The sequence below is a fragment of the Odocoileus virginianus genome, chromosome 26, assembly GCF_023699985.2.
Source record: "Odocoileus virginianus isolate 20LAN1187 ecotype Illinois chromosome 26, Ovbor_1.2, whole genome shotgun sequence".
Classification (NCBI taxonomy): Eukaryota; Metazoa; Chordata; class Mammalia; order Artiodactyla; family Cervidae; genus Odocoileus; species Odocoileus virginianus.
Window position 1 is genome coordinate 46962523 of NC_069699.1, and position 26137 is coordinate 46988659.

At 47.4% G+C, this 26137-nt stretch overlaps 1 protein-coding gene and 1 long non-coding RNA gene across 2 annotated transcripts in view; one reads left to right on the forward strand and one right to left on the reverse strand.

The window, feature by feature from the left end:
- Positions 1-21620, reverse strand: part of BSN (bassoon presynaptic cytomatrix protein) — a 79024-nt gene extending 57404 nt beyond the window's left edge. The window contains 1 exon segment of the mRNA XM_070456075.1: positions 21298-21620. Within this exon segment, the coding sequence (XP_070312176.1) occupies positions 21298-21497 (200 nt within the window). The 5' untranslated portion in view covers positions 21498-21620.
- A 106-nt stretch (positions 21621-21726) lies between these two features.
- On the forward strand, positions 21727-25848 carry LOC110152367 (uncharacterized). Its single transcript, XR_002318371.2, has 2 exons — positions 21727-23176; positions 25189-25848. It is a non-coding gene; the product is annotated as an uncharacterized lncRNA (long non-coding RNA).
- The last annotated feature ends 289 nt before the right edge of the window (positions 25849-26137 follow it).

Consider the following 26137-nt stretch of genomic DNA (forward strand, 5'->3'; position numbering starts at 1 on the left):
GGTTCTCAACCTTATCAGAGCCAACAATCTTTTTAATAACAAACATAAAGTGAGTTTAAAAATCTCTGGAAAAAATGATTTTTTAAATGAAGGCAAATAGCATTCTCAGATAAACAAAAGCAGAAAAAAAAAACTGTTGATATCAAATTGCCTCATAAGAAACAATAAAAGTTGATAATAAAGCTAAGAAAATAAAGAAAGAAATAATAGAGGAAATTCTTTAGACAGATTACAAGTGATACCATATAATAATTCAAATCCACACACAAAGAGACAGACAGTGCTGGTGAAGATAATTATGAAACCAAGTATAAAAGAATGTATAATTGCATATTTTTCTCTTAACTGATAAGAATGCAATTGCATAAAACCATGTGTGTTGTTGAGCTTATAATGTATAGAAACATAATATGTTTGACAAAAAGAGCACAAAAGAGGTGCGTGGGAACAAAGCTATATTGAGGTAGGGAAATGACATCAGCTAGTAACTTGAAGTCTCAGGAAAAAATGAGTCTCAGAAATAGTAAATAAGAAAGTCAGTATAACCAATTCTGCAAATATATACTTTCTCCCCTTTTTCTCTCAATTTCTGGAAAAGGTCTTATAAGGTTGTACATAACATTACACAATATTATATAAAGTGCTGGGGAAGATTAAGGGCAAGAGGAGAAGGGGGCGACGGAAGATGAGATGGTTGGATGGCATCACTGACTCAATGGACATGAGTTTGAGCAAACCCTGGGAGATAACAAGGCACAGGGAAGGCTGGCATGCTGCAGCTCATGAGAGACAGAGAGTCGGGCATGACTTAGCAACTGAGCAACAACAATAATTATAATGATGTACTCGTTCAGTCCAGTTCAGTCACTCATTCATGTCCAACTCTTTGTGACCCCATGAACCGCAGCACGCCAGGCCTCCCTGTCCATCATTAACTCCCGGAGTTTACCCAAACTCATGTCCATTGAGTCGGTGATGCCATCCACCATCTCATCCTCTGTCATCCTCTTCTCCCCGGGCCCTTAATCTTTCCCAGCATCAGGGTCTTTCCAAATGAGTCAGCTCTTCGCATCAGGTGGCCATAGTATTGGAGCTTCAGCTTCAGCATCAGTCCTTCCAGTGAATACCCAGGACAGATCTCCTTTAGGATGGACTGGTTGGATCTCCTTGCAGTCCAAGGGTAAAAGATATAGTATGTGTAACAATAATCACATAAAAAAAGGGGGGGAAGTAATAGAATTGTAAAGGAGTGACATTTCTATATTTCAATGAAATTAAGTTAGCATAAATCTGAAGTAGATTCTGACAAACCAAGATGTATACCTGGTGGTCGTAAAGCAACGACCAGGCAGATAATCTAAACATATGTAATTTAAAAATCATCAGAGGAACTAAAATGTTATGCCAAAAAGTGTCCACTTAATACAGAACAAGGCAGTAAACAGGAAAAAATGAATTAAAAGCAATGAGAACATAAAAAGCATACTGGCAAATTTAAATCCCACTACATCAATAACCTCACTTAAATAAAAATCAAACAACCTAGTCAAAAGGCAGAAATTAGTAGACTTGATTTTAAAAATTCAACTATATAAGCTCTATAAGAGATATATTTTAGAGTCAAAGACATGGTTTGAAATTTTTTAAATGGGAAATGATTACCACACAAACAGCAACCATAAGAGAGCTAGAGTGGCTATACTAATATCAGACAAAATAGACTGTAGAAGAAAAGTGTATGAAGATAAAGATTGATTTTAAGAAATCAATTCATTATAAAGATTTAAATTATATATAATTATAACTATATATAATCAGTATACAATATCTAACTATATATAATTATAAACATATATACATCTAGAAACAGGGTGCCAAAATACATGAAGCAAACAATGACAGAATTAAAGGGAAAAACAGAAAATTCAACAACAATAATTGGAGACTTCAATACCTTTTTTTTTTTTTCTGTTTGGTTGCACTGCATGGCTTGCGGGATTTTAGTTCCTCAACCCAGGACTGAATATAGGCCCTTGGTAGTGAAAGTGCAAGTCCTAACCACCGGACAACCAGGAAATTTCCTTCAATACCCTATTAACCATGGATAGAATAACCAGGCAGAAAACCAACAAGAAAACAGAAGACTTGAACAATACTATAAACCAACTAGAACTAACAGGCATCTATGAAGCACTCTGCCCAACAATGCAGAATGCACATTCTTCCATGTGCACATGGAACATTCTACAGGTCAGATCATAGGCTAGGCCATAAAAAAAAGCCTCAATAAATTTAAAAGACATGAAATCATAAAAAGGATGTTCTCTGAACACAACATATAAATAATCAAATTAGCAATCAATAGCAGAAAGAAATTTAGGGAATCCATAAGTAACTGTAGCTTATACAACATACTCCTCTAAACAGCCAATGGGTCAAAGAGGAAATCACAAGGGAAATTAGAAAATCAATCAGAAAAAAAGATAATGACACACATGGGCAAGGATGCAGAAAAAAGGAACCATCATTTACTGCTTGTTGGAATGTAAAATGGTGCAGTTACTTTTGAAAAGAGTCCAGTAGTTCTCCAAATGTTACATGTAAAGCTATCAAATGACCCAGCAATTTTACTCCTAGGAATTCATCCAAAATAATTTAAAACATATGTCTACAGAAAAACTTGTACTCAGACATTCATAACAGAATTATTCATAATAGCCAAAGCCAAAAAGTGGAAACAACCCACATGTCCACGAGCCGATGAAGGAATAAAATTTGGTAGATCCGTACAATGGCATATTGTTGGGCAGCAAAATGGAATAAACTAATGACACAGGGAACATCATGGATGAACCCTGAGCACACGCTAAGTGAAATAGGTCTGACACAGAAAACCACAATTGCATGATTCTATTTAATCATGACATGTCCAAAGTAGGCAAATCTATAGACACAAACAGCATGATAGATTATTGACTGCCTGACCCTAGGGGTGGGAAAGAATAACAAGTGACTGTTAACGGATGTGAGATTTCTTTTGGGGGTGATGAAAATGTTTTAAACTTAGATTATAGCTTTTGTGATACAACTCTGTTCTAAAAACCATTGAATGGTACACTTAAAATTGGGTGAATTTTATGGTATGTGAATTATAACTGAAAAAAGGATTTCAAAATACTACCCTCAAATATGCAATATTCATTTCAAAATTATAAGCATGTGCTATTGTGCTAATGTATTAAGCATTCACAAAATCAGAAAATAAAAAGTAATATTTAAAGAAAAATCTTGGCTGATGAAATACATAATGGCTTCAATGTCTTTCATTCACTGGGAGTCAGACCACAAACACCATCACCCCCAGCACCATCACGCCCTCAGCTCACTCAGTGTGACAGACTGGCCCTTTATGTAATTGACCTCCTAACAACCACACAGGGTGGGTATTCTTATCATTTCCATTTTTTTCTGAAGAGAAGACTGAAGATTAAAGAAACAAAGCAGTTGGGATCTCCCTGGTGGTCCAGTTGTTAAGACTCCATGCTTCCAAGGCAGAGGGCACAGGTTCAATCCCTGGTTGGGGAACTAGGATGCCATAGTCTGCGTGGCCAATAAATAAAATAAACAAGTAAAGAAACAAGGCAGCTTAAGGGCACCAGAAAAACAGTCAGCAAGGCTGGGTCCTAGCCTAAGAACTTCTACCCCCGCAAGCCCCACTCGCACACTCCCAATCCTTAAAACTAAGTGCCTGGGCTTCCCTGGTGGCTCAGGGGGAACAATCACCTGCCAATGCAGGAGACACAGATTCCATCCCTGATCCGGGAAGATCCCACATGCTGTGGAGCAACTAAGCCCCTTCACCACAACTGCTGAGCTGGTGCTCTAGACCCGGTAGCCACAACGACTGAGCCCCACGTGCCGCAACTACTAAAGCCCAAGCGCCCTAGAACCTGCGCTCTGCAACAAGAGAAGCTACTGCAATGAGAAGTCCATATACAGCGACAAACACCTAGCACAGCCAAAAATAAAATAAATAAAATTAAAAAAAAAAACAGAGCTGCATTAAAAAAAAAAAGTCTCATCAGAAATATACCAAAGCTAGTTTCTAGGAAACATGCCTCCTGTTTGTTTGGCATTTCATAGGAGATTAAAACTTTAGTTCCTGGTAGGGTAGAATTTGAGTAAAAGCTCAGGGAAAAAATTCCTGTGATTTATTTAGCTGGACATTTAAGTTTCATGTTCCTGAGGCAAATTTAGAGGCAAAAGCCTCTGCAAGCAGTGAGGAAACCAGCAAAGCAAAGAAGAAATTTGGTAGGAGGACATGATTAATAGGCAACAGTAAGGACTGCCTAGAACAGTACTTAGCATGTAGTATGTGCTCAATAAATATTTAGTGAATGAATAAATGACCTCAAGTACTATTCTGTCCTGGAGTGGAGGTCTGACCCAACATGGAGCTGGGCTGCACTAAAAAAACCTTCAAATTTCAAACATCCAAACTCTTAGTGGGAAGAGGTTAGAGAGTTGGGGTCCACCCTCCATCAGATTCGGGGTTGGGTCTCTGCAGGGGCATAGGCAGTGTATACTGAAACAGGCCACCAGGGGGACCAGGAAGAAACACAAGATCGCTGGCACAGGTGATTCCTCATGCTGTAGGTGGCCCTGCCCTGCAAGCAGTCTTCTACTCAGATGACTGAACAGTGCAACCTGCAAAAGGTATGAAGAGAGAAAGGGAATTCACACCACATGTCAGGAAAGAAAAAGGAAATTTGCAGGGACCTCTGCACCTAGGAGACAGCCCTAGCTGGCAAAACAGACTAGAAGCCTGAAACTCTCTGAAGCTCAGAGGCAGAGCCTCAGGGTCAAGGCCACTGTTGTACGCCTGCAGGGTGCTGCTCTAGCTCATGCTATCCTCAAAGGCCAAGCAGTTAGGTGTCCAGTTAGACAAAGCTCTGGTAGCTTGCCTGGAGATATGCCTGGGACACAGGGGTGACCAACAGACCCCAAAAGGCACAAGGATTACTCCCATTCAGGAAGGGACAAGGTGACAAAAGGTTATCTAGGGCCCCAACTGCTGATTCTTTGAAAAGCGGGAGGGTAGGAAGAAATGTTAACTCACACTGTTCTGTGCGGGGGAGAAAAAGCTGGCTGCAATGCAACATATTCAATGTGATCCCATTTCTTTAAAAAAAAAGAAAAAGGTATGTGTGCTGATCTTTCAGTGGCCAGTGGAGAAGGTGGGCGGATTCAAGATGGCAGATGGTGAAGGAGCCACAGGCACAGTGGAGGGAGGTGCTGGCGCCATGGCCAGTGCAGTGGATGCAGTCGGTAGCGCCGACGGCCAAGGCAGGCCAGGTGGTCCTGGAAGCCCCAGCAGCTCAGGTCCTAGCACCCTAGGGACTCTGGGTAATCCTAAGGCCCTGGCATCACAGGAGAAGAAGATGCCATAGCCTGTGGCACCCCCCAGGTTAGAACAGGCACCCTATACACCAGGGCCTGGTGGCTCGAGGTCTATGTAACCCAGAGCTCTAATTCAGCTTCACTGTTCCTTTGCTAGCACCCATGGAGGTGGAGATCACCAACCAGTTTCTGACTCCAAATGCTTACCTCTGAGGGACAGTTCAGATGTAGCTCCACATGAATGGCTGAAGACCCTGGTCAACTCCGAATTTTCATCCCTTCCAGTCTTGACCAACTTTCTCTGGTGGCGCAGAGCTTTGTGCCCTATTTTTTGTGAAGCCTTAGCAGGGAAAAAGGGAGCTGAGTCTAACTCCATGCCCTTCCCATACAGCACATCCTTCCCCAGGGCACTGATTTCTGGATTAGCTGCCACTTTATTGTTGCAGCCAAACATTTTGCCTACCCAGAGGGGCCACAAGGTTTGTTTGGTGATGAAATGTTTGTTACTAGAGAAAATAACACTGAGCTATTTTTAAAAAGTGTGTGTGTACGTGTGTGTACACAACAGATTCAAGAATATAAATGCTTGGAGAAAGATCTTAGAAGTATATATAGAAAAGCAATAATGCTAGAAAGCGAAACAGAAGTGAAGTGACAGTGAAGTCGCTCAGTCATGTCCGACTCTTTGCAACCCCATGGACTGTAGCCTACCAGGTTCCTCCCTCCATGGGATTCTCCAGGCAAGAATACTTGAATGGGTTGTCATTTCCTTCTCCAGGAGATCTTCCCGACTCAGGGATCAAACCCAGGTCTCCTGCACTGCAGACGCTTTAACCTCTGAGCCACCCATTAGATGGCTTGAAGGTTTACATCAAAAATATATTCAAGTCTTACTTACATAATTTTTAATTAATTCCAGAAGAGTCCCATCAACAAAGTTAAAACTCAGAATTACCTGGATATATCAGGAGGAAGGAGAGTAACATAAAAAAGGGAAGCCAAGAAAAAGCCCAAGAACACAGACAGAAAACAAGCCTCACTAGCAACAGGAGTCCTGCTCAGGCAAGATCTCTGAGAAGCAAGGGGGCAGCAGGATCCAAAGAGGACCCTCCCCGCAAGATTCCTTCCCAAAGTCCCTGCTGAGGGTCCATCCCATTCCTGGGGCCCGCACTATGTCTGGGATGAAAACGCAGTAAACTTGCTCTCCATGTCCCAGTCATGCTAAGCAACCACACAGTCAGCGCCTTGGTCAGTGGTATCACAGTCACCCTTTGGAAGCCACCCTAGGCAGGCTTTCCTGGCCCACCTGCCGCCCGCTCCCCTCCCTGCCTCTCCCTCCTTAGTGAATGTATCCAGACCAGTGGGACAAGGGCGTCAATCCTGGGGAGGGGAAGGGGGCGAGGAGGTGGCAGGGTCTCTGTTCCATCTGTCTGGAGGCCTGGCCTTGGCTTCCCAAAGGTGTGACTTGTGCAGGGGTTTTAAGAGGCTCACCTTGAAGCCAAAGTTGCAAGAAGGCCTCCCTGTGAGCACGGTCACAAGTTGATAAGGCTGGTGAGAGCTAGTGGGCTTGCTCCAGAGAGCCCTTGCTGCATACCTGCTTAAAAAAGGGAACTGGCAGCATCCTTAGGGGAGATTCCAACAGGATAGAGGAAGTGTTCAACTCCAGGAGAAACACCTGGGCCCACTCAGAAGCTTCTCCACAGGGAGGCCATGATTCACCACCGCCTGCCCTGAGCCCCACCCCTCCCCAGTGTTTCTCACTCCTTTCTCTGAACTAGGTGGCTCTGGCTGAATCCCTCATGCTAACTCAGACTGTGGGGTCCAAGTAAGCTGACTACTGCATTTCCTCTGTGAACCCAGAGCCTGCACAGACCCAGAAACACTGCGGGATTAATAAAGGCTTGTTGAATGAACATGAACAAAAATAAATAATGAACAGACATGTGGGACAAAGAAACAGCATTCTTGGGATAGGAATCATTTGAGAGCAAAGCCTTCCCTGGGGATAAAGCAGGGCCTCTGGAGAAATCAATTTGTTGGGGGAGAGGGTTGGTGCTGCATAGATCCCAGGTGTCTACACCTACCTCCCAAGGCAGGTCGTGGGATAATAACTAGCATGTTTTATCAGAATTGCTTATGTGGCTATGGGTCTTAATCTGAAGGCTGTGCATGCCACAAGATCCTGGAGCTTGTGGGCTTGTTCACAAGGGCCTCCCTGCATCCACGCCAGCACATGAGATGACTGAACCGTCTCTGCACTTGCTCCCAACTGCACCCTGAGGTCTGACACCCTGAGTGAGTGCACTACAAGACCGAGCTGTTTGGAGGAGTCTGCGGCAGAGGACTTGCCCCTCAACTCCATCTAGTGGGGGCTGGGCTTTTCTCTCTGGCCCTGGAGCTTTATACCCCCAGGCCACCCTGAGATTGTCACCGGCTCTCCACCCCGAGCCCACTCTACCCAGGGGCAGAGGGGGTACCCAGCAGGTGTCTGATCCCTCTACTGGACACACAAGAGTCTCCTTATCTGGAGTGGCCACGGAGATTCCCTGACCCTGCCCCACACCACAGTCCAGCCTTCCGGGAGTTTATGAACATGAGGGAGGGTCAAGAGGGAAAAGTGATACTCTCCCTACAGCGAGGGTGTTCTCTGTGGTTCTGGTGCTCTGGGCTTCAGACCCAACCAGCGATGAATTCTGAGAGCCTGTGGTACGGGCCGGGACTTTCAAGTAAACTGTCAGGTCTGAGGCTCAAATTTTGTATCTGCTTTAGTAGCTTTTTGTGAAGATGAGCAGGATGGACCACAGTCCTCTCTGCATCCTCTGAGCATCTCCCAGAGGGCAGAGACAATACCTTCAATCAAGTTTCATTCAAAGATGCTCTGTAGCAGGAAACAGGGATGCTAATCTACCTGTTCATCTTTATATCCTCAGCCCTGGGCAGGAACTGGGCACCAGCTGGTATTTAATGCCAGGCCTCTTGTGAGTGCTTTCATTTCTAGCATTTCATTTGATAAAGTAAATGCTTGTAGAGCTAAATATACTTGACTTGCCCTCTTGGAACTCCAGTACTGCCTCAATTTATTCCTCTTCCTTATCTCTTACTCCGAGTGCTTGTAGGAACCAGGTGGCATTAATATTAAAGCATTTGCAGGTGAAATGCTGCTTTATTTTTTTTAGCCCAGACCAGACTTAACGACCCCACTGCCTATTTAACATCTCTCCTGGATGCCCCTAAAACACAAGCTGTCCCGGAACAAAATCCTGATCTTAGACCCATCCTTGTTGCCACCAGTGTACACAGACACTCAGGTCAAAACTCAGGGGGGGTCCTCCTGACTCCTCTCTTTTTCTAAGTCTTCACAGTCAACTCTCCAGCCACCCAGCTGACTCTACGTCCAGAATCTCCTCAGCAGTTGAGCACTTTTCAGCACTCTCAGCCCCCTCCCCACTCCCCATCACCCCCTCCTCATCCTCATCCAGTGACCATTCTCTCACACCTGAATACTGTCCAAACCCCTCACTAGCTCCCAGCTTCCACCTTTGCCTCTCAGACTTGGCAACACAGAGAAAAACATGCATTTACCATTTTGTTTCCACATCCAACAGGAAACTATTCCATAGATACACTGGAAAAAACACAATGTATCCCATAGATACACTGGTAAAGTATCCCATAGACGCACTGGTAAAAATACAAGTGACATATACACCAGGTTTCTCACTGTGGTGCTCTTTGTAAGAGCAAAAGAGTGGACACAGGCTGATGTTCATGGATTAACCATGGCATGACCACATGCTAGAGCAGTGTACACATTGAAAAAGCAATCAGGAGGACTTCTGTATTCTGCTAGGAAATGATCTTCAGGATACATTAAGCAGAAAAAAGGCCAAGTATAGCATAGTGTTTAGGGTTTGTTGACTCATATATAGAAAAGTAAAGTAAAGAAATGTATTTTTTCCTTACAGTTTCAAAGAGAAACAATCTAATAAAAATGGTTTCTTATCAGGGCAGGCAGAGAAAAAGATGGAAGGGAACAAGATGGAACTAGCCTTCTCTCAGTACACCTTGTTTTATTTGGAATCACATGAAAGTTGTACATATTTTTAAGAAAATTAAGTGAAAAAGAAAAAATAGGGTAGATGGCATTGTTCTTCAATCTTTACCTTCCCTGGATCTCTGTTCTTTACCATGTGACTCTGCAATTTTTCCCACTAGAGGTGCAGTATATTTTTCCAGCTGCAGCAGACTCTATTTTTGAAAATAATCTCAGCAAGATTTCCAGTCTCATATGCTCTTTTTTTTTTTTTTTTTTTTTTGGCCAAGCCACATGGCATGCAGGACCTTAGTTCCCTGACCAGGGATGGAATTCATGTCCCCTGCAGTGGATGCGCAGAGTCCTAACCACTAGACCACCAGGGAATTCCCTCTTATGCTCTTATAGAACCTGGACACTCTCAATCAAGAGATGGAGTCTGTCTCCCCCTCTCAAATCTGGGCAGGACTTTGTGACTGCACCAATGAACGGGATGTGGCAGAAGTAACAATGCATCTGTTGAGATTAGGTAATAAAGGAAGTGGGCTTCCCTGGCGGCTTTCCATCAGGGAAAGGCAGGAGCCTGCCAAGGAGGAAATGAACGGTTTGATCTCTGGGTTGGGAAGATCTTCTGGAGAAGGAAATGGCAACCCACTCCAGTATTCTTGCCTAGAGAATTCCATGGACAGAGGAGCCTGGCAGGCTACAGTCTATGGAGCCACAAAAGAGACAGACATGACTTAGCAACTAAACAACAACAATAAAGACAGCGCAGCCTCTACCTGCTTCCCTTCTCAGGACACCCTGGGAACCCAGGAACCATGTTGTGAGGAAGCTCAATCTAGTCCGCATGGGGAAGTACTGAGGGCCCCAGCTAATAGCCAGCCTAAGCTGTAATACACGTTAATGATGAAGACATGTCACATGATTCCAGTCCGCAGCCTACAAGTCTTCCAGCTGAAGATCCAGACATTGTAGAGCGGAAATAACCATCCCTCTGTGCTCTGCCTCAATTTCTGACCTACAGAATCTGTGAGCAAATTAATGATGTTTTATACCACTAACTTTTGGGATAATTTTTTATATTGCCATTGTAACTATAGTACCACACCTTGATGTTGGGCTTAACTATAAATTGCTTTGACTCAAGAAATATTAGTGGATGTGTCATTTCAAGTAGTGGCTCGGAATGTGTGTGTGTGGTTAGGCATGCCCTCCTGTGCATCTGTCATTACCTTGGGAAAAAAACACACTGGCCAGCCTGCTATCTGAGGAGGATGGAAGATACACGGAGCAGACCTGGACTCACCTGCAGCCTGGAGTCCAGCCTAGATCAGTGAATTCTAGCCAGCAGGCAAATGCATGAGTGAGAATTAAAAAAAAAAAAAAAAAAAACCACAAAAAACTGTTTTTGAAGCCACTGAGTTTGGTTGATTTATTGTGCAGTATGACAGTGGCAACAGATAAGTGATCAAAAAGCAATCTCTACAAGCTGAACACAAACTGGAAAAACAAACTTAATTGCATATCCTCTTAATAGCATAACTAGACAGAGAAGAATCATTTATAATAACTCTAGAACACAAACTTTGACTACAAATTCCTGAAAAGATATAAGCTAACGACAAAAGAAACCACAAGGGAATCTTAAACTACACTCATTAGTATTACTGCTAGTAAAAATAGCTATCTTATTATTTTGAAACAAGCATATATATCAGTCTATATACATGCAAGATTTGTTTGCATTCTGATGTGAAAGAACAAACTCTAAAATGTCATTTTTGGAAATCACATTTTCCTCTGAACTCCCCCAGACATACATAAATAAAAATCTATTTTTTTCTCTTGCTAAAAAAAAGTTTAATTTAAAAAATTAAAAATAAAAAGTCATTTTTGAGATAATCAAGGAAAACTGAACATGGACTAGGTATTAGGTTATATTAAGAATTTACTAACTTTGTTGTCTGTGATGTCACTGCATGAAAATAAAAATATCTTTTAACTATTAGAGGTACATCCTAAAGTATTTATGACTCAAATTATATGTTAAGATTCTGATTGAAAATACTCCAGCCAAAAAAAAAAGTGGGAGGAATATATATGAAACAAGCTGGTGAAACATTGATCATTGCTGATGCTGGGTGATGGGTTCATAGGAGGGAGTTCACCCTGTTATCTTTTCTCCTTTTATGTGTGTCTGAAACTCATCTTCAGAGCATCTGCTGTCCCAGGGACATCTAACCTATAGAGCCAAAGGCCAAGGCACCCTAAAGAGCGGCCAGCATGACCTGACCACCAGGGAAGGACAAGCCTGCACCGGGTCTGCCATGGCAAAGGTGCCAGCAGTGGCTGCCTCGCCATTCGAGCCCTGACTCTGCCACCGTTCTCAGCTGGCACCACTCCAAACCCAAGCTGGCAAGGCTGTGGCCTCTAGAACCCAACACTGGCCACTCAAGAACAGACAAAGGGGTTTGGAAAGTGGGCTCGAGGGGCCATAGGAAGGGGAGAAGTTCTTATAACATAATTACCAAAACAATGACTGCCTTAGTTATTACCCCAATTAAGAGGTAAGAATCAGGATCCAAAAGGGGTCTCACTAGGTTGGAAGGGATCTCTAAGTGCAACCAGAGAAGTCATGCCAGGGACCCCTGCAGGACCCTCAAAGATTCACACTCAGGTCGCACAAGCCCAGGAAGGAGGGAACCCAGCCTTCATGATGAGATGCCCAGAATGAGGCTGGACAACCGTGGGGTGCAGTGCCACGGAGCGCTTGGGAAGGTGTAGGGTGGTGTTTTCAGGCTGCATGAGCCAAGGCGCCTCATCCTCAGAGTGCGTCACTCACAGTCCACGTGACCTGCTGAGTCCCATTCTCCGAGCCTCCCTGGCCTCAGGATCTGACAGCCCTAGGCGGACAGCCCAGGTCAGCAAGGGTCCCAGAGCCACTTCCCAGCCACGGGAGCTGGAGAAGTCATCTCCAGAGGGGACCAGGGATGAGGAGGTGAGAGCACCGTGTGATCCTGCCAAATCTGTAGCGGGTAAGTCAGTGGGGCCTGAGGGCGGAGCCAGGACCAAGAGACGGGAGGTGCAAGGAGACCCACAAAGGGAGAAGAGAACTTCCCAACACGGAGGTCGTCTGCCTGGGCGGGAGCAAAGGCCCAGACCACTGGGGAAGTCACATCAAGGCGGAGCTCCTACCTCTGGGGAATGTGGAAGCTGCCGTCCTGGCATCCCTTAGGGGTTTGATTAGATGCTCAGGATAAAAGGAGGACAGAGCAAACATATCACGTGCTGAAGCTCAAACATGCTCCTGAAGGAGCTGGCCTCATAGGCCAGACCTAGACATTGGAGGAGACCTGGCCTGAGCCACAGAACCCACGCAGCTGCAGGAGAAACTGCAGAGAGGACCACATCCATCTCCTCGCTCTACAAGTGGAGGAAGCCTCACAGCTGCCTGACTGGAGAGGGCAGAACTAGGGTCTCCTTCAGGCCAGCCCCTTCCATGCCCCACCTCCCCCACCATGAAGGGTTTGCCAAGCCCCGCTCCCCTGGAAGTCGTGAGCACACAGGCTGCCGCCAGAGCTCCTGTGGGATGTGGAGGGGACAACACTCAGGGGGTGAGCCGTCGAGCACAGCTGGGGACGGGGCGCCAGCAGCGGGCTCTGCCGGCCTGGCTGGGCGCCTTGCTGGCCGGCAAGCCAAGCCAGTAGGAGGCCGTCAGCTTTTCAAGAGCCCCTGATTACCAGGAGCGACCAAGTGGCAAGGCGGCAGCCAGTCCCCCTCCTGGCTCCCGGGCTTGATTGTGAAGTCATTTTGTCCACTCCGGAAGATCTCCGGGCCACAATGGGAGAGCAAGCCTCTTCATTTAAAGCTCTTCTAATTAACCTAAAGGCGGCCGGTTGGACTTGTTTTCTCTACTCTGCGAAGCTGAACAGCGGGAAGCTTCCCCTTTCCTTTTCAATCATCTCACAGAAATAAGCTGTCAGAGGTGGAGGGGACTTCGGAGATTAGTTAAATTTCTCAGTTTACAGATGGAAAAAAACCGAGGACCGAGCCCACAGGTACAGTCCATTTCAGGACTCAATGTCAGGACCTGAGTTTCTGACCCCCCTTTCCCGCCGCCCAGGAAGTCTCCACTGTTCTTCATCCCCCACCCCACCCTACCCTTTTCTTTGCTCAAATGTCCTACTTCCAGATCTCTTCCCTGTCCTCAAAGCCCTCGCCATCCTCTTGCTAAATTTTCCATCTTCTGAGAGCAGGAGGCAGGGAAGTGACGTGGTTCTCCAGCTGTGCTCAGTGTATGGCATTTGGGTTTGCTAAAGTCAGCGAAGCTGGCTGTTCTTCTGAATCTCTCATGTTAGACCTTTGGAGCTCCCAACAGAGTAAGTCAGTGCTGGGAATGTGTTTTGTAAGCTGTAAAACATCATACAAATATGTGCTCTACTATTTTAGAAAATGAAATGATACAACCCCTTTTCATGGTGCGCTCTTTCCCCTTACCTCTGTGAGACAAAGGCAGGAGCGAACTCTAATTTAAGGAAGGCGAGGGTAAAGATCTGAACTGAAGTGTCTCTTTCTCTCCCACTGCACTGTGAGCCCCTTGAGGGCAGAGCCCACCTTCTGAGCTCTTCTTTGTTCCTCTCATTTCACCCAGGGATAGGCATCTGGTAGCTGTTGAGCAAAGATTTCCAGAATACATGGATGAACTTCACTTTAAAGTCCTACGTCTAAGTAGAATTTAACCGTAGACATCCCTCACATATATGACTCCTCATATCCACTCCCATATATGAAAAGTGTAGACGACCCCAATTACCTACCAGCACACACAAATGTATCCAGTGTATGGATGTGCCTACCAGCAAATTTCCTTACCTCCCCTTTCTTTCAAAGCACCCAATGTCTTACTGGTTCTTCCAGCATCCTTGGGGGGACAGCCCCCCTCCCTGAGCCTGGGGCAGTGGAGAGCTTGGGCTCCTCTGGGTACAAGGGGCGGTGCCAGACGGGACCAGGCCCAGTGACCCCTTGTGTGAGCTCCTGGACAATCTGTGGAGTCTCTGTGATCTCCTCAGTGGTTGAGACCAAGCCCTTCTACAGCTCCTTAGGGAAAATCTCATCCTCACCTTTGGCCCTGACAGTAGTCTCACCACTTCAGAAGTAGCCAGGTCACTCCAAAGAAATCTGCATTTAACCCCAGGGGTGACCTACAATGCCCTGGAGACTTGCAGTATGCTTCCAGGTGAGCCTCTTGTTATAAAGAAGTGGGGATACCAGGTAAGAGATGTCTGCTAGCGCAAAGTTCTCTTAAGAACCCTAGATGCCCCTAACAGCAAAGTACAGGAAGGAGAGATCAGAGCCATCCTGAGAGCAGCCTGGGTGCCCAAGGCACAGCACAGGGGAATCGGAACATGAACCTTGGCTCCGACCCACAGGCCCAGCTGTCCCACAGGCTCAAGGATAAGAGCATGGGCTCAGAGAATACCAGAAGGGGACAGGCCCCAATCCTCAGTGGGTGGGTCACCAGAATTCCATCTCCCTGAACACAGGCCAGGATCCCAAGTCATCCCCCAGCTTCCACCAGCTCCCACCACCGCACTGGTGAGTGGAGATGGCAAATGGTCCTGTTGGAAAGGAGCCTGAGCAAGTCCTCCAGAGGCAGGACCAATACCCGCATGACACACTCAGGCATCAACTGAGATGGGAGTCCCCACAGCTGGACTGTCCACCGAGGCCCGGCTGAGCAGGAGGGCTTCTAGTCCTAGTGTGACACTCGGCCCTTGCTGCAGGCATGCAGGTCTCCGCTCACCATTTCACCATTTTTAAAAAAGTGAATCCCTGGGCAGGAAGGCCAGGTAAGGCCAGGATAGACAGCCTGGGAGAGCTGCATGGCCAGGTAGGTGGAGTGAGGAATGTGTGCATGCTCAGTAGCTCAGTAGTGTCTGACTCTGATCCCAGGGACTGTAGCCTGCCAGGCTCCTCTGTCTATGGGGATTCTGTCAGCAAGAATACTAGGATGGGTAGCCATTTCCTACTCAAGGGGATCTTCCTGACCCAGGGATCAAACCCGTGTCTGCTGCATTGGCAGGCAGATTCTTTACTGCTGAGCCACCTGGGAAGCCCGGAGTGAGGAATAAGTGTGTGTAAAACCCCTAGAGGAATGACTGTGATGGAGCAGGCACCCAGCAGTGGTAGTTATAACTGTTACGACAGCTTTGCCAGTCTACCTCCACAGTCAGCCCCAACTCACTGCACACAAGCCACAGGCTCCAGGAACAGATTCTCCCCAAGTAACCCACACATAGCAAGGTCTGTCCCTCCCTGCCTCCATCACAGACAAGGGGAAAGGGGCCCATTGAAATGAGCAAGACCTGGGAGAAGAGGGAGGATTTACCGGAGCCCCAAATCTTATCTCCTGGCAGCTACTAATACATATACAGTATATGAAATACACATACAGGGAAGGCTCCGCCTATGATGCTGGAGTGAAAAGGCATGACCCAGGGGGTCTGAAAGCTTTGACTTCTTAAACTCAGAACCAAACCTACTCGGTGGAAGGAGAACTTTAGAAAAAGAATGGAAAAATGACCCATGGAATCGTTCTTTGTTCTCAAGCTAGTCCAAAGTCTGGATCTTCTTTCAACAAACTCCTAGCCCCTTCCAATCGGAAGTGCTCAACAAACTCTTTCTTAAAAAGCTAGGATTTCATGGCCAAAAAAAACCCCTGATCTGATTCTGAATGCCTTCTGGATGTAATTCCCTGTTTTGAGGAAAAATATGGGACAGGGGAACATCTTAAATGACACCACAGGGGTATAATCAGCATAATCCAGAATATGAGTGTGTGTGTGTGTGTGTGTGTGTGTGTGTGTGAAACCACAGGAAAAACCACACAGCCAATCATAAATCACAAGGGGAACTTATGGATTTAAAGAAACTGAAGAGATGTAGCAAACAAATGCTATGTGCAGACCTTGTTCAGATTACATTCAAACAAACCATTATAAAAAAAATAAATAAATAAAAAATAAATTAATAAAATAATCCCAAAAAATTGAACCCTGATGGAATATTCACTGAAGTTAAGAAGAGATTGTTACCCTCTTTAGGTGTAATCATGGTGCTATGGTAATGTTTATACAAAGCCCTTATTTCCTTTCTTTTTCACCTCACCATGCAGCATGCCGGAGCTTAGTTTCCCGTGAGCGTGTGCTAACACCGCAGGACACAAAGAGTCCAGATCTTTGTAACCCTATGGACTGTAACTCACCAGGCTCCTCTGTCCAGGGGATTCTCCAGGCAAGAATACTGGAGTGGGTTGTCATGCCCTCCTCCAGGGGATCTTCCCAACCCAGGAATCAAATCTGCATCTCTTACGTCTCCGGCATCAGCAGGTGCGTTGTTTACCACTAATGCCACTTGGGATGCCCCCTAGATCCCCGACCAGGGGTCACACCTGTGTCCCCTGCATTGGGAGCATGAAGTCTTAACCACTGGACTGCCAGGCAAGACCCCAAAGTCCTTATTTCTTAGAAATATACACTGAAACATTGATGTTGAAATGTTGGGAATGTCTGGAAGATGCTTCCATTGAAGATGCTTTAAGTAGAGTAAGGGAGACAGATAAACTTGATCAGCTATGAGTTGATGATGGCTGTGGCTGGGCAATGGGAACATGGCAGTTCATTAACTTATTTTCTCTATTTTTATGTGTGTGTGTTTGAAATTTTCCATAATAAAAAAAACTTTAAATAAAATAGACTTTCTCTCCCTAACACATCCATAGCGTTTGTTTTTTTTTTTTTTTTTGGACCTATGGCATCTTATCAGTCTTACTAATGCTGCTGCTGCTGCTGCTAAGTCACTTTAGTCGTGTCCAACTCTGTGCAACCCCATAGACGGCAACCCACCAGGCTCCCCCATCCCTGGGATTCTCCAGGCAAGAACACTGGAGTGGGTTGCCATTTCCTTCTCCAATGCATGAAAGTGAAAAGTGAAAGTGAAGTCACTCAGTCATGTCCGACTCTTAGCGATCCCATGGACTGCAGCCTACCAGGCTCCTCTGTCCATGGGATTTTCCAGGCAAGAGTACTGGAGTGGGGTGCCATTGTGTTCTCCGCTTACCAATGCTACAAACAGCTATAGTATCAGAACTGCCCCTCTCTCCCAGGCAAGAAATGTAAAAATGCCTTCCCTCTTAGGGTGAGTTTTTGACATCATCACCATCCAGATATTAGGGTCACTTTAGCACAAACTCCATGACATGTCCTGCATGAGAATCTAGTGGCCTAACATAACCTCTAAATGACAAAGGCCCATTATTTCTAAACCTAATAACTGTATCCTTTCTTTCTGGCCTTACAAATTAATCCCAGATTTTTCTAGAGCCTGACTGTTAGCTGATATAGTATAACAAGTCTGGCTAATCTCAGACCAGAGATACTTTGCCTGACAAACTTAGTTATTCATTCATTAATTTATCTTTGAGATATAATTATGGCAAACCTATCTTGAGAAAGGAACTCTGGGTATGGTTCTCAGGGCAGCCTCGACTACCTTCCAACAAATGCCCAGGCTCTCTGTGCCCAGCTGCACTGGGCTCAAGATGTCTCCCTGGCATATGGTCTGGAAGTGAATGACAGCTAAGCACTGATCACTGATTTTGATGGGGTAACAAGGAGGCGCCTTATCTGGCTTGCTGCAGTTTTTCACAACCCTGCACTCAGCTCCAGTCTCTGCCTGTGTAGACCGCATGCCTCATGTCATTTCTTCCTCTCTCTACCTCTCAGGACCACCTCCCTTACTTTTCCAAGGAGACTTGGGATTCTCCTTCTTTTGAAGCCTGGTTCTGCCTCTCTACTCTTCTCACTTGACAACCCTTCTATAAGCATTACCTACTTGAATACTCCTCAGACACTGAGCTGCCTACAGTGTCACTCCTAGGATCCTTCCATATTCTCCAAGAGCTCTTCAAGAGCTTTCTGACCAACCAGACTGTGAGATGCTAGAGGCCAGGGGAGCATTGTATATCCTTCCAGATCCTCCACAAAGCCCAGCACAGGGCTTGCTCTTGATACTGGTAAGTATACCTTGCTTGATTGACTAAAGATCAGTTTGCAAATGTCAAAGCTCTGCAAGTCCACAGAGCTGGTGTCAATTAAACATGCCGCTACTGGTCTACATGGCTTCTTTGAGAAATTTTTTTAAGGTGCTTTCTGGAGAACTGATAAAGTTTCTCTTGAACTGGTTTGTGTACAGGTAAAAATCCCATCAACTCAGGACCTTCACTGAACATCAGGCATTCAGCCATAAAATGAACTGAATGAATGAATAGCTGAAAGGTGCCCCTTCCTGCAGGAAGATGCAGCCCACACCAAGGCATAGAACTTGGAGCCTGAGACAGAGTTCAGCCTTCCCTGATCTGGCACTCCTCAGGGTAGGCACAACCTATGTAACTGTGCATGTGACCCTGGGACCAGAAGCAGAGAGCCCTGCCTTGAGAGACTCTCTGATGCCCAAAGTGCCATATCATCCAAACAGGTTAAGAGGCAGCACTATGGGTGTGGCGGCACTGCTACTCACAGAAGCCGGCACCTAGCCGAGCTCTTCAGCCTCAAATGGTGAAGCAGGCCCCTCGCAGGGCCCAAGTCAGTTCAGTATGAGGAGGAAAAGACTAATTCAGCCTGAGGTGACAAAGGGTAATACAGCAACAGGAAAGAGCCAGGAGTCCACTCCCCCAGAACCTCTGTTCCATTCCCCTCTGGGGTCAGTAAAATGATCTTCCCCTTATCTGACCCTCCACCTACCTCTATTCACCATGTAATTCCCCCAAATTCACAAGCTGGCTTGAAACTATGCCAATGTTCTTTCCCAAATGCCCAGAAGCACATGCCACAGGGCTTTTTCTCCATCAATGGGCCAATCTGTTCAGCAGCATCTCAGAACAGAACATGCTAAATTTGGCATTAGGTACCTGAGACGCTGGGTGAGAGGAAGTGAAGCTATTCGGATGCTGAAGGAGAGACATATCATGGAGGTGCAGCTCGGCTGAGGTGCCCAGACAAGCGGATATCAGCTGGAAGAGTAAACCCCATCTCCTAAGGGCCTCCAATCCCCAGCTTTGGTGACAAATAGCCAGCTCACCCTCTGAGTTTGATAGCTGTAGGACCATAGCTAAACAGGCCCATGTGTATCCACTGCCTACAGCCAAGAGCAAAATTATGTGACTGCTAAATCCAGCAGGAGCCCATGATTCCCTACCCCACAGAGGTTCATGGGTCTGCCCTGTAGTAGAACATGTAGACAGGGTATAAAGGAAATACTGAAAAAGAATATGGATAGACACTAGCCTCTTCCTGTCTCTTTGAGCTGTCCAAGTCTTTCCAAATTTTCATATGTTTGGCTCTGCAACATCAGATAAACGATAAGCAGAGTAGCCTGCTTGGTTACCAGAAGGGAAACGTCGAGTTTCCCACATAGAGAACTCCCAGTAACAAGGTGTTTTTCCACACAGCTGTAGAGGTTTTCCCTTGGAGGGAGTGCTCTAAAGCCTGAGTGAGCCTCCCTCGAGCTAAAACTCAAAGAGCAGCTCAACACGCAGCAAAATGGACAGTATTTGCAGTGCTAAGAACTGTGTGCTCTGCAACTGCGTTACCGAAAAAGCTAATGTAAAATGGGCAAATCCCCCCTCTAATAGGGATGGTCACACACTGGCTTGTCTGCGGCAGGTTTCAGGCTACTGAGCGCTTATCATTACCGTTAATTGTCTAAGAAATGACTTCTGAGAAAATAAGCCCATGAGAGGCACAGTTGGGCAGCTGAAGAAGCAAAAATTATGCTCCCTTACAGTTTGTGGGACACACAGAAAAACCAAGGCAACATTTATCAGCAGACTCACATGGATCCGAGGCACACCCCAGCTTCGCTACTCCCCAGGTCTATCTGCTGTGAAGATAACGCCTTCCATTTTATCTTGTTGTCTCTTAGCTTTCCTGAGTTTTCAGTCGACTGATTTATTATATATTGGCATTTCCTTCCACTGCACTTACTGCCACTTAATTGTTTATAGGACCGTCATATGCATTTTAAAAAGCTGGTTTCATAGTATTTGATCAGATATGTTCTGTTTAAAACATGTCACTGATTTGAGGCCGGACTCTATAAATCATGAGGCAACAGAACATATTTGGTTCTAGATGATTCAACAGCATCTTTGCTTCACCCCAAAGTGTTTCACTAAACCATGGTGAAAGCACATGACCCTGTTAGTACTGTTGAGCCTAAATAAGTACCTTTTGGTGTCCAGTTCCCCTCCTCCAAAGATTTTAGCTACTAAATGCCTGAGGAAAGCGCATGACCAAGTTCATGGTTCAACTACTTCCACATCTTTCTGCTCCTCACAGTGACACTTATCTTCCCTGACAGCCACTCCCATTGTGCTCTTTCCTCGGCCCAACACAATGGACACGGCAGATACCAGCAGACAGGGAGGACGTTTTCCATCCCATTGCTCCCCAGTGCGGAGGGACCAGGCTGAGGTTACATAAGCCCCTCCTTAGCCCAGCATTGGGGGTGAAGAGAATTTGGGGTTCGTGACGAAGTCACGGTCTGCAGGCCCGAACTGACCCTGCGCTCAGCATCATGCTTTAGACTAAGGCAGGGCGGCTGTAAAGGGAGGGCCGCGTCCCGCGACCACACTCCCTCATGCCACCCCCTCAGACCAGCTGGGTTCAAAGTGTGGCCGGACGTCCGACCTCGCTGTCCAGACTAGACCGCAGGGTTGTGGGCCCCGGCACTGGCCTCCGCCTCAGGCTGCACACTCCCGTGCCATCCTCCCCCCGCCCCCGGGAGCTATGCCGCGCGCTTACCTGCCCGGGCTAGCCGCAGGCCCGGGGCCTGGACCCGCTGGTCCGGCGGTCGCCCGCGCCCCGCCTGTGGCCGGGAGCTGTCCTCCGCCTGCCGGTGCTGAAGGCGGCTTCCCTGCACCGGGGCCCGGGCCGGGACCGGAGCCTCCGGGGGGCAGAGGCCCGTCGCCAGCGCCGCCCTCCAGGCTGGCCTCGTTGCCCATGGCGGGCAGGCGGGCGGGCGGGGTCGGGGTCGCACAGGGCCCGGGCCGGCGGCTCCCGGGCGGCTCTCACACGCTCCGCTCCGCCGCCGCCGCCGCCGCCATCTCCCGGCTCCGCTAGCGCCGCCGCCTGCCGCTGCGCATGCGCGGCTCCCGTGCCCCTCTCTGCACACGCCCCCCCCCCCCACCTCCACGCGTGCGCGCGCTCCCGCCGGCCTGTGAAGACTTTAGTCCACGAGCCTGAGGTTAGATCGCGGGGATACAGGCGCCGGCGCATGCGCCCTTCAAGGCCGACGCGGCCGGCGGGTGCTGTGCGGCGAGAGTTGGTAGCAGCGTCCCACCTAACCAGGATTGGAAGGACACGGACAAGACGGGTCCGTGGGGGCGTCACTCCGTGCCCTGCCCTGGAGTCGGTGGCGCTTTCTGACTCGCGGAACTTGGGCGTGGGAGCTCTCGTTTGGGTAACTTCAATGTCCCAGCTTTTGGCAGACTTCGTGGGAGTTGGCTTCAGAGAGGGGACGCCGAGTGTGGTGTTAAAGGATGTTTGAGTTGGAAACGCTAATGAACGAAGAGTGTTCAGAGGCGCAATGTCATGGAAGGACGGAGATTTTAAAGGATGCTGAGATATGGGGCTGGTTAGGAGGTTCTCAAAGGCTAGCTGGGGATTGAAGACTTTATCCAGGTGGCACGGTGGCAACCATCTGGGATTCAGGCCCAGGTTTGGTCCCGGGAGATGGGAACCTCAGAAAGTGTACCTGGGATAGGTGGACGGTGTGTCAGGGTTGGCCTGAAGCCAGATGGAAAGCTGCTTCAGTAGGCCCTGGGACAGTGATCTTGAGGATGGGGAGGGGGGAGAGTTGATACTTCTTGGAGGTTTTGGACTGTGGTTCCCAGGGACTGTCAGATGAGGGGCTGCAGGCTGCCTCTGCATGGACCTGAGAGCCTACCAGTTACTTTTCCCATACCTCACTTTTACAGACTTCAGTGTTTGCATCCTACTCTGACTCCTTGCTTCTCACACAAACCTGTGCTTTCCTGAGAGAGCTTATTTCTTAGAAGATATTCCAAACTACATAAATCACAGCTGTGTAGAAGAACTTAAGTAAACTTGGACCTATTTTACAAATTCATCTAACTTTCCTAATGATGGAAGTGAAAAGTGAAAGTGTTAGTCACTCAGTCTTGTCCAACTCTTTGTGATCCATGGACTGTTGAATGTTGGGCTTCTCTGCACATGGGATTCTCCAGGCAAGAATACTGGAGTGGGGGAAAAAAAAAAAAAAAAGAATACTGGGGTGGGTTGCCTTGCCTTTTTCCAGGGAATCTTCCTGACCCAGGGATTGAACCCAGGTCTCCTGCATTGCAGGCAGATTTTTTACTGTCTGAACCACCAGGGAAACCTAATGATGGAGAATATATCAAATGGGATGTCAGCAGTTCTATCCCGACCTGGAATAATTCAGGGATCCCTATGAACTGATAACCAGATGGACAGACCTTAGCTGGGCCTTCCCATGCATACTGATCTGCTCCCTGTGACCTCTAGGATGGAGTTTCTGTGAAGCCTGGATTGCTGACTTGACTACATAACTCTGACTGCCTGGAACAACGAGAGCCTCTCTGCCCATGTTATGATAGTCTTCACTGTGTTTCCTCCTGTGTTTCGATCATCTTTGTGTCTGGTGAGTATGTGTATCTAGGCTCCTCAAGGATCCACACCTCAGCCCTGCCACTTCCCAGATGGGACCTTGGCAACTGACTTAAACTCACCAAGCCTCCATGTCCTAGCCTGCAAAGTTATAATACTAGCCCCCTCTAACGTGGGGGATTGTGAGAGTGGAGTGGCTGAAACAAATAAAACACAAGAACAAGGGCCTGGTGTACACATGGCCAAATTTATTACTAGTTTCTCTCTGGTGGATGGTCTGGGATTCGGGAATTTTGTGCCACACCTTTTATCCTGGGGAAGAACATGTACGCTGGCACTATGAGCAGGCCAGTGACCTGACCTTGGCCTGACCCAGGCCCTTCTGGCCTCACAGATACCAGTCAGTGTGGGCTGGACTGCTTGAAAGTGGGGGAGAAAAGGATGTTTGTTTTTGTAAAAGCCATAAGAGCTATGGCTTCCCACAGATTTAAATCTGCGCGCCCCTGGTTCCAGTGGGGAGAATTAGCCCTACCTGGGCAGCGGGCCTAGGGAGTTGCCCTCCTCAGAGTGGATTGTTGGCTGTTAGCAGACCTCCAGAGTCTCTGCTGCCTTGGCAACAAAGGGTACAGTGCAGTGGAGACCTGGAAATGTGGGTTAGTGGTTCCCCTGTCCTCCTTTCCAACTGTCAATTTCACTTCCTCTGAGAAACATCCGCAGGAACACGCCTGCCATGTCCACATCCACCCCTCACATTTGGCCCAGGGACTCCTGATGACCACGGTATGGCGCTGGCCTCTAGTGGTCTGGGGCTCTGACTTAGTCTCTGGTTTTTATTTACTGTTCCAGGAGTTGTTTCCTTCCTTCTGACTTAAGAGTGGAGGCTCTTCAAGAGCAGGACATTGTCTGGCTTGTCCTGTTCCCTGGGCTGGCCTTCAGCAGATCTTCAGGGTGGCTGGTTGGGCTAAGTTCTCTAGGCAGCTCTGGGCATTTCTCTCACTGGCACTTCCAAGGGCTTCACCAACCACCAGGCTAAAAGGACCCCAGAGGGACCTTTGAATTTAGCTCCTGCGTCACTGTGTATGGGTTATTCACTTCATGAATAACAGGGAGGGTGCTGAGGTTGTGCCTAAAGTGTCTCCTGGTAGAGGGGTCATAGATGAGCTGCCTATACTAACTAGGAGTATTCACTAGGCTTGACTTGATGATAAGTGAATGCACAAATCTCTAAGTTTATACAAACCAGCAATTGGGATGTCTGGTACCATTTCCTCCTGGGTCCAGCTGCTGACCAGCCAGGGACAGGATGGACCTGGAGCCCCTACAGAAGTTTCCAAGCCCCCTAAACTTCACTTGCCGAAGGTATTTTCTTCCCACTTCGATGTGACATATGACCCAGAGCAGTCATTTTGGAGAAAGCCCAGATGGAAGGAGAATCAGTCTACATGCCAAAATAGAACTGATGGATGGATACTCGTCCACTGACTTCTCCAGCCTGTGCTCTCAAACACTCAAAGACCAGAAAGAAAATGTAACTGGGGGGAATAAACATCTCTCCAGGTAGAAAAAGGCCTGTTCAGAGCCCGCTTGCTGCTGGAGTTGGTGGAAATGATTAGTCATTGGGAGGCAAATCTTGAAAGCCTGAAGAGATGCAGGGCCTTGGAACCTGCACCTGGATGCCAGCTGGGCCAATGGGTGAGGCGCCATGCAGGCAAGCCCAGGCACAGGACGGGCAGCGTGCAAACTCTGAGGCTTTCCTGCTTCCCCACAGAGCCCAGTTCACCCCAGGCCACTACTTTCAGCATGGTGACCTCTGCAGGGAGGCTCAGGAGCCAAAGGTGAAGATGCCGATGGGGGTAACAAAGAATGCCAAACCTTACCAGCAAGAAGGGGAGGCAGAGAGCATGGAGGTGGGAGGGAATGCGATGGATGGCTGAGGACAGTTCTGGATGGCATGGTGCCACGGGCTGTGGACTGTTTCAGAGAGAAAGACTGGGAGATCCAGCTTCCGGGGTCTCCTGACCTCTCTGCTCTTCTGTTTTGTTGTAGTGCTGCTGAGGCCTGTCTCACCTCCCAGGGAGGAGCCACTCAGGAAACTGGATCCCTGTCTGCATTCCTCCACTGGGATGGAAAAACAGAACTGAAGAGGAAGGAAGGAAGGAAGCGCGACGAAACAGGTTTCCCTCCTGGCTGAGGTTTGTCAGCACCACCCACTAACACGAGCAATAAGGCAGCTCCCCTAGCAAGCCGCAGGCTGGTATGAGGCTGGCTACAAATAAGAAACCCGATCGATCTGTGTCCTGCTCAGCAGCCCATCTGGGCTGGCCAGGACACTTTTGTTTGTGTACTAGTTTCTTCAGATGAGCCATGCATTTGGTAGAGTAGGAAAAGGGAGCAAAACTGAAAGGTATAGAACTTGCTGGAGGCCTCATCTGCCTAATTCCTTTCCTGTTGCACTGTGCGAATCTTTACTTGCATTCTGTGAAAAGAACCAGGGGGAAAAAAATCATCAGAAATGTTTATCACCAACCTAGCCCCACCGCCCATGCAGTGCTCTCAAGAAAGCTCATTAAGCCCCATTGCTATTAGAGTTATGTGCTTCCAAAGGCTTGTTGTGACAAGAAAAAAATAATGAAGACATGCTTTCTCCAAGTTGTAAGTGCCCAAGTCAAAATACACTGCTTTTCCTTGTCCCTCTGCCTTCCCTCAGACAAGCCTCCAGGCTGGCTTTGTGCATCTCATTTATGCATACCCGCATACTCATCCTCCTTCAGCCAGTGCCAAGCCAGTATTTACTCAGTACCAGGCCCAGTGACGACTAAGGGACCTTCCCTTAAGGAGTTCAGTTTGCAGAATGGGAGAGACAAGCATATAAACGGTTTCCTGTAAACTATAGAAAATACTATCTCAATCCCCATTGCAATCCTTCCCACTAGAATTCTAGTTTCCATGGAGTTGCCTCCACCTACCTCTGTCCCACAGATGCGGAGGTAAGGGG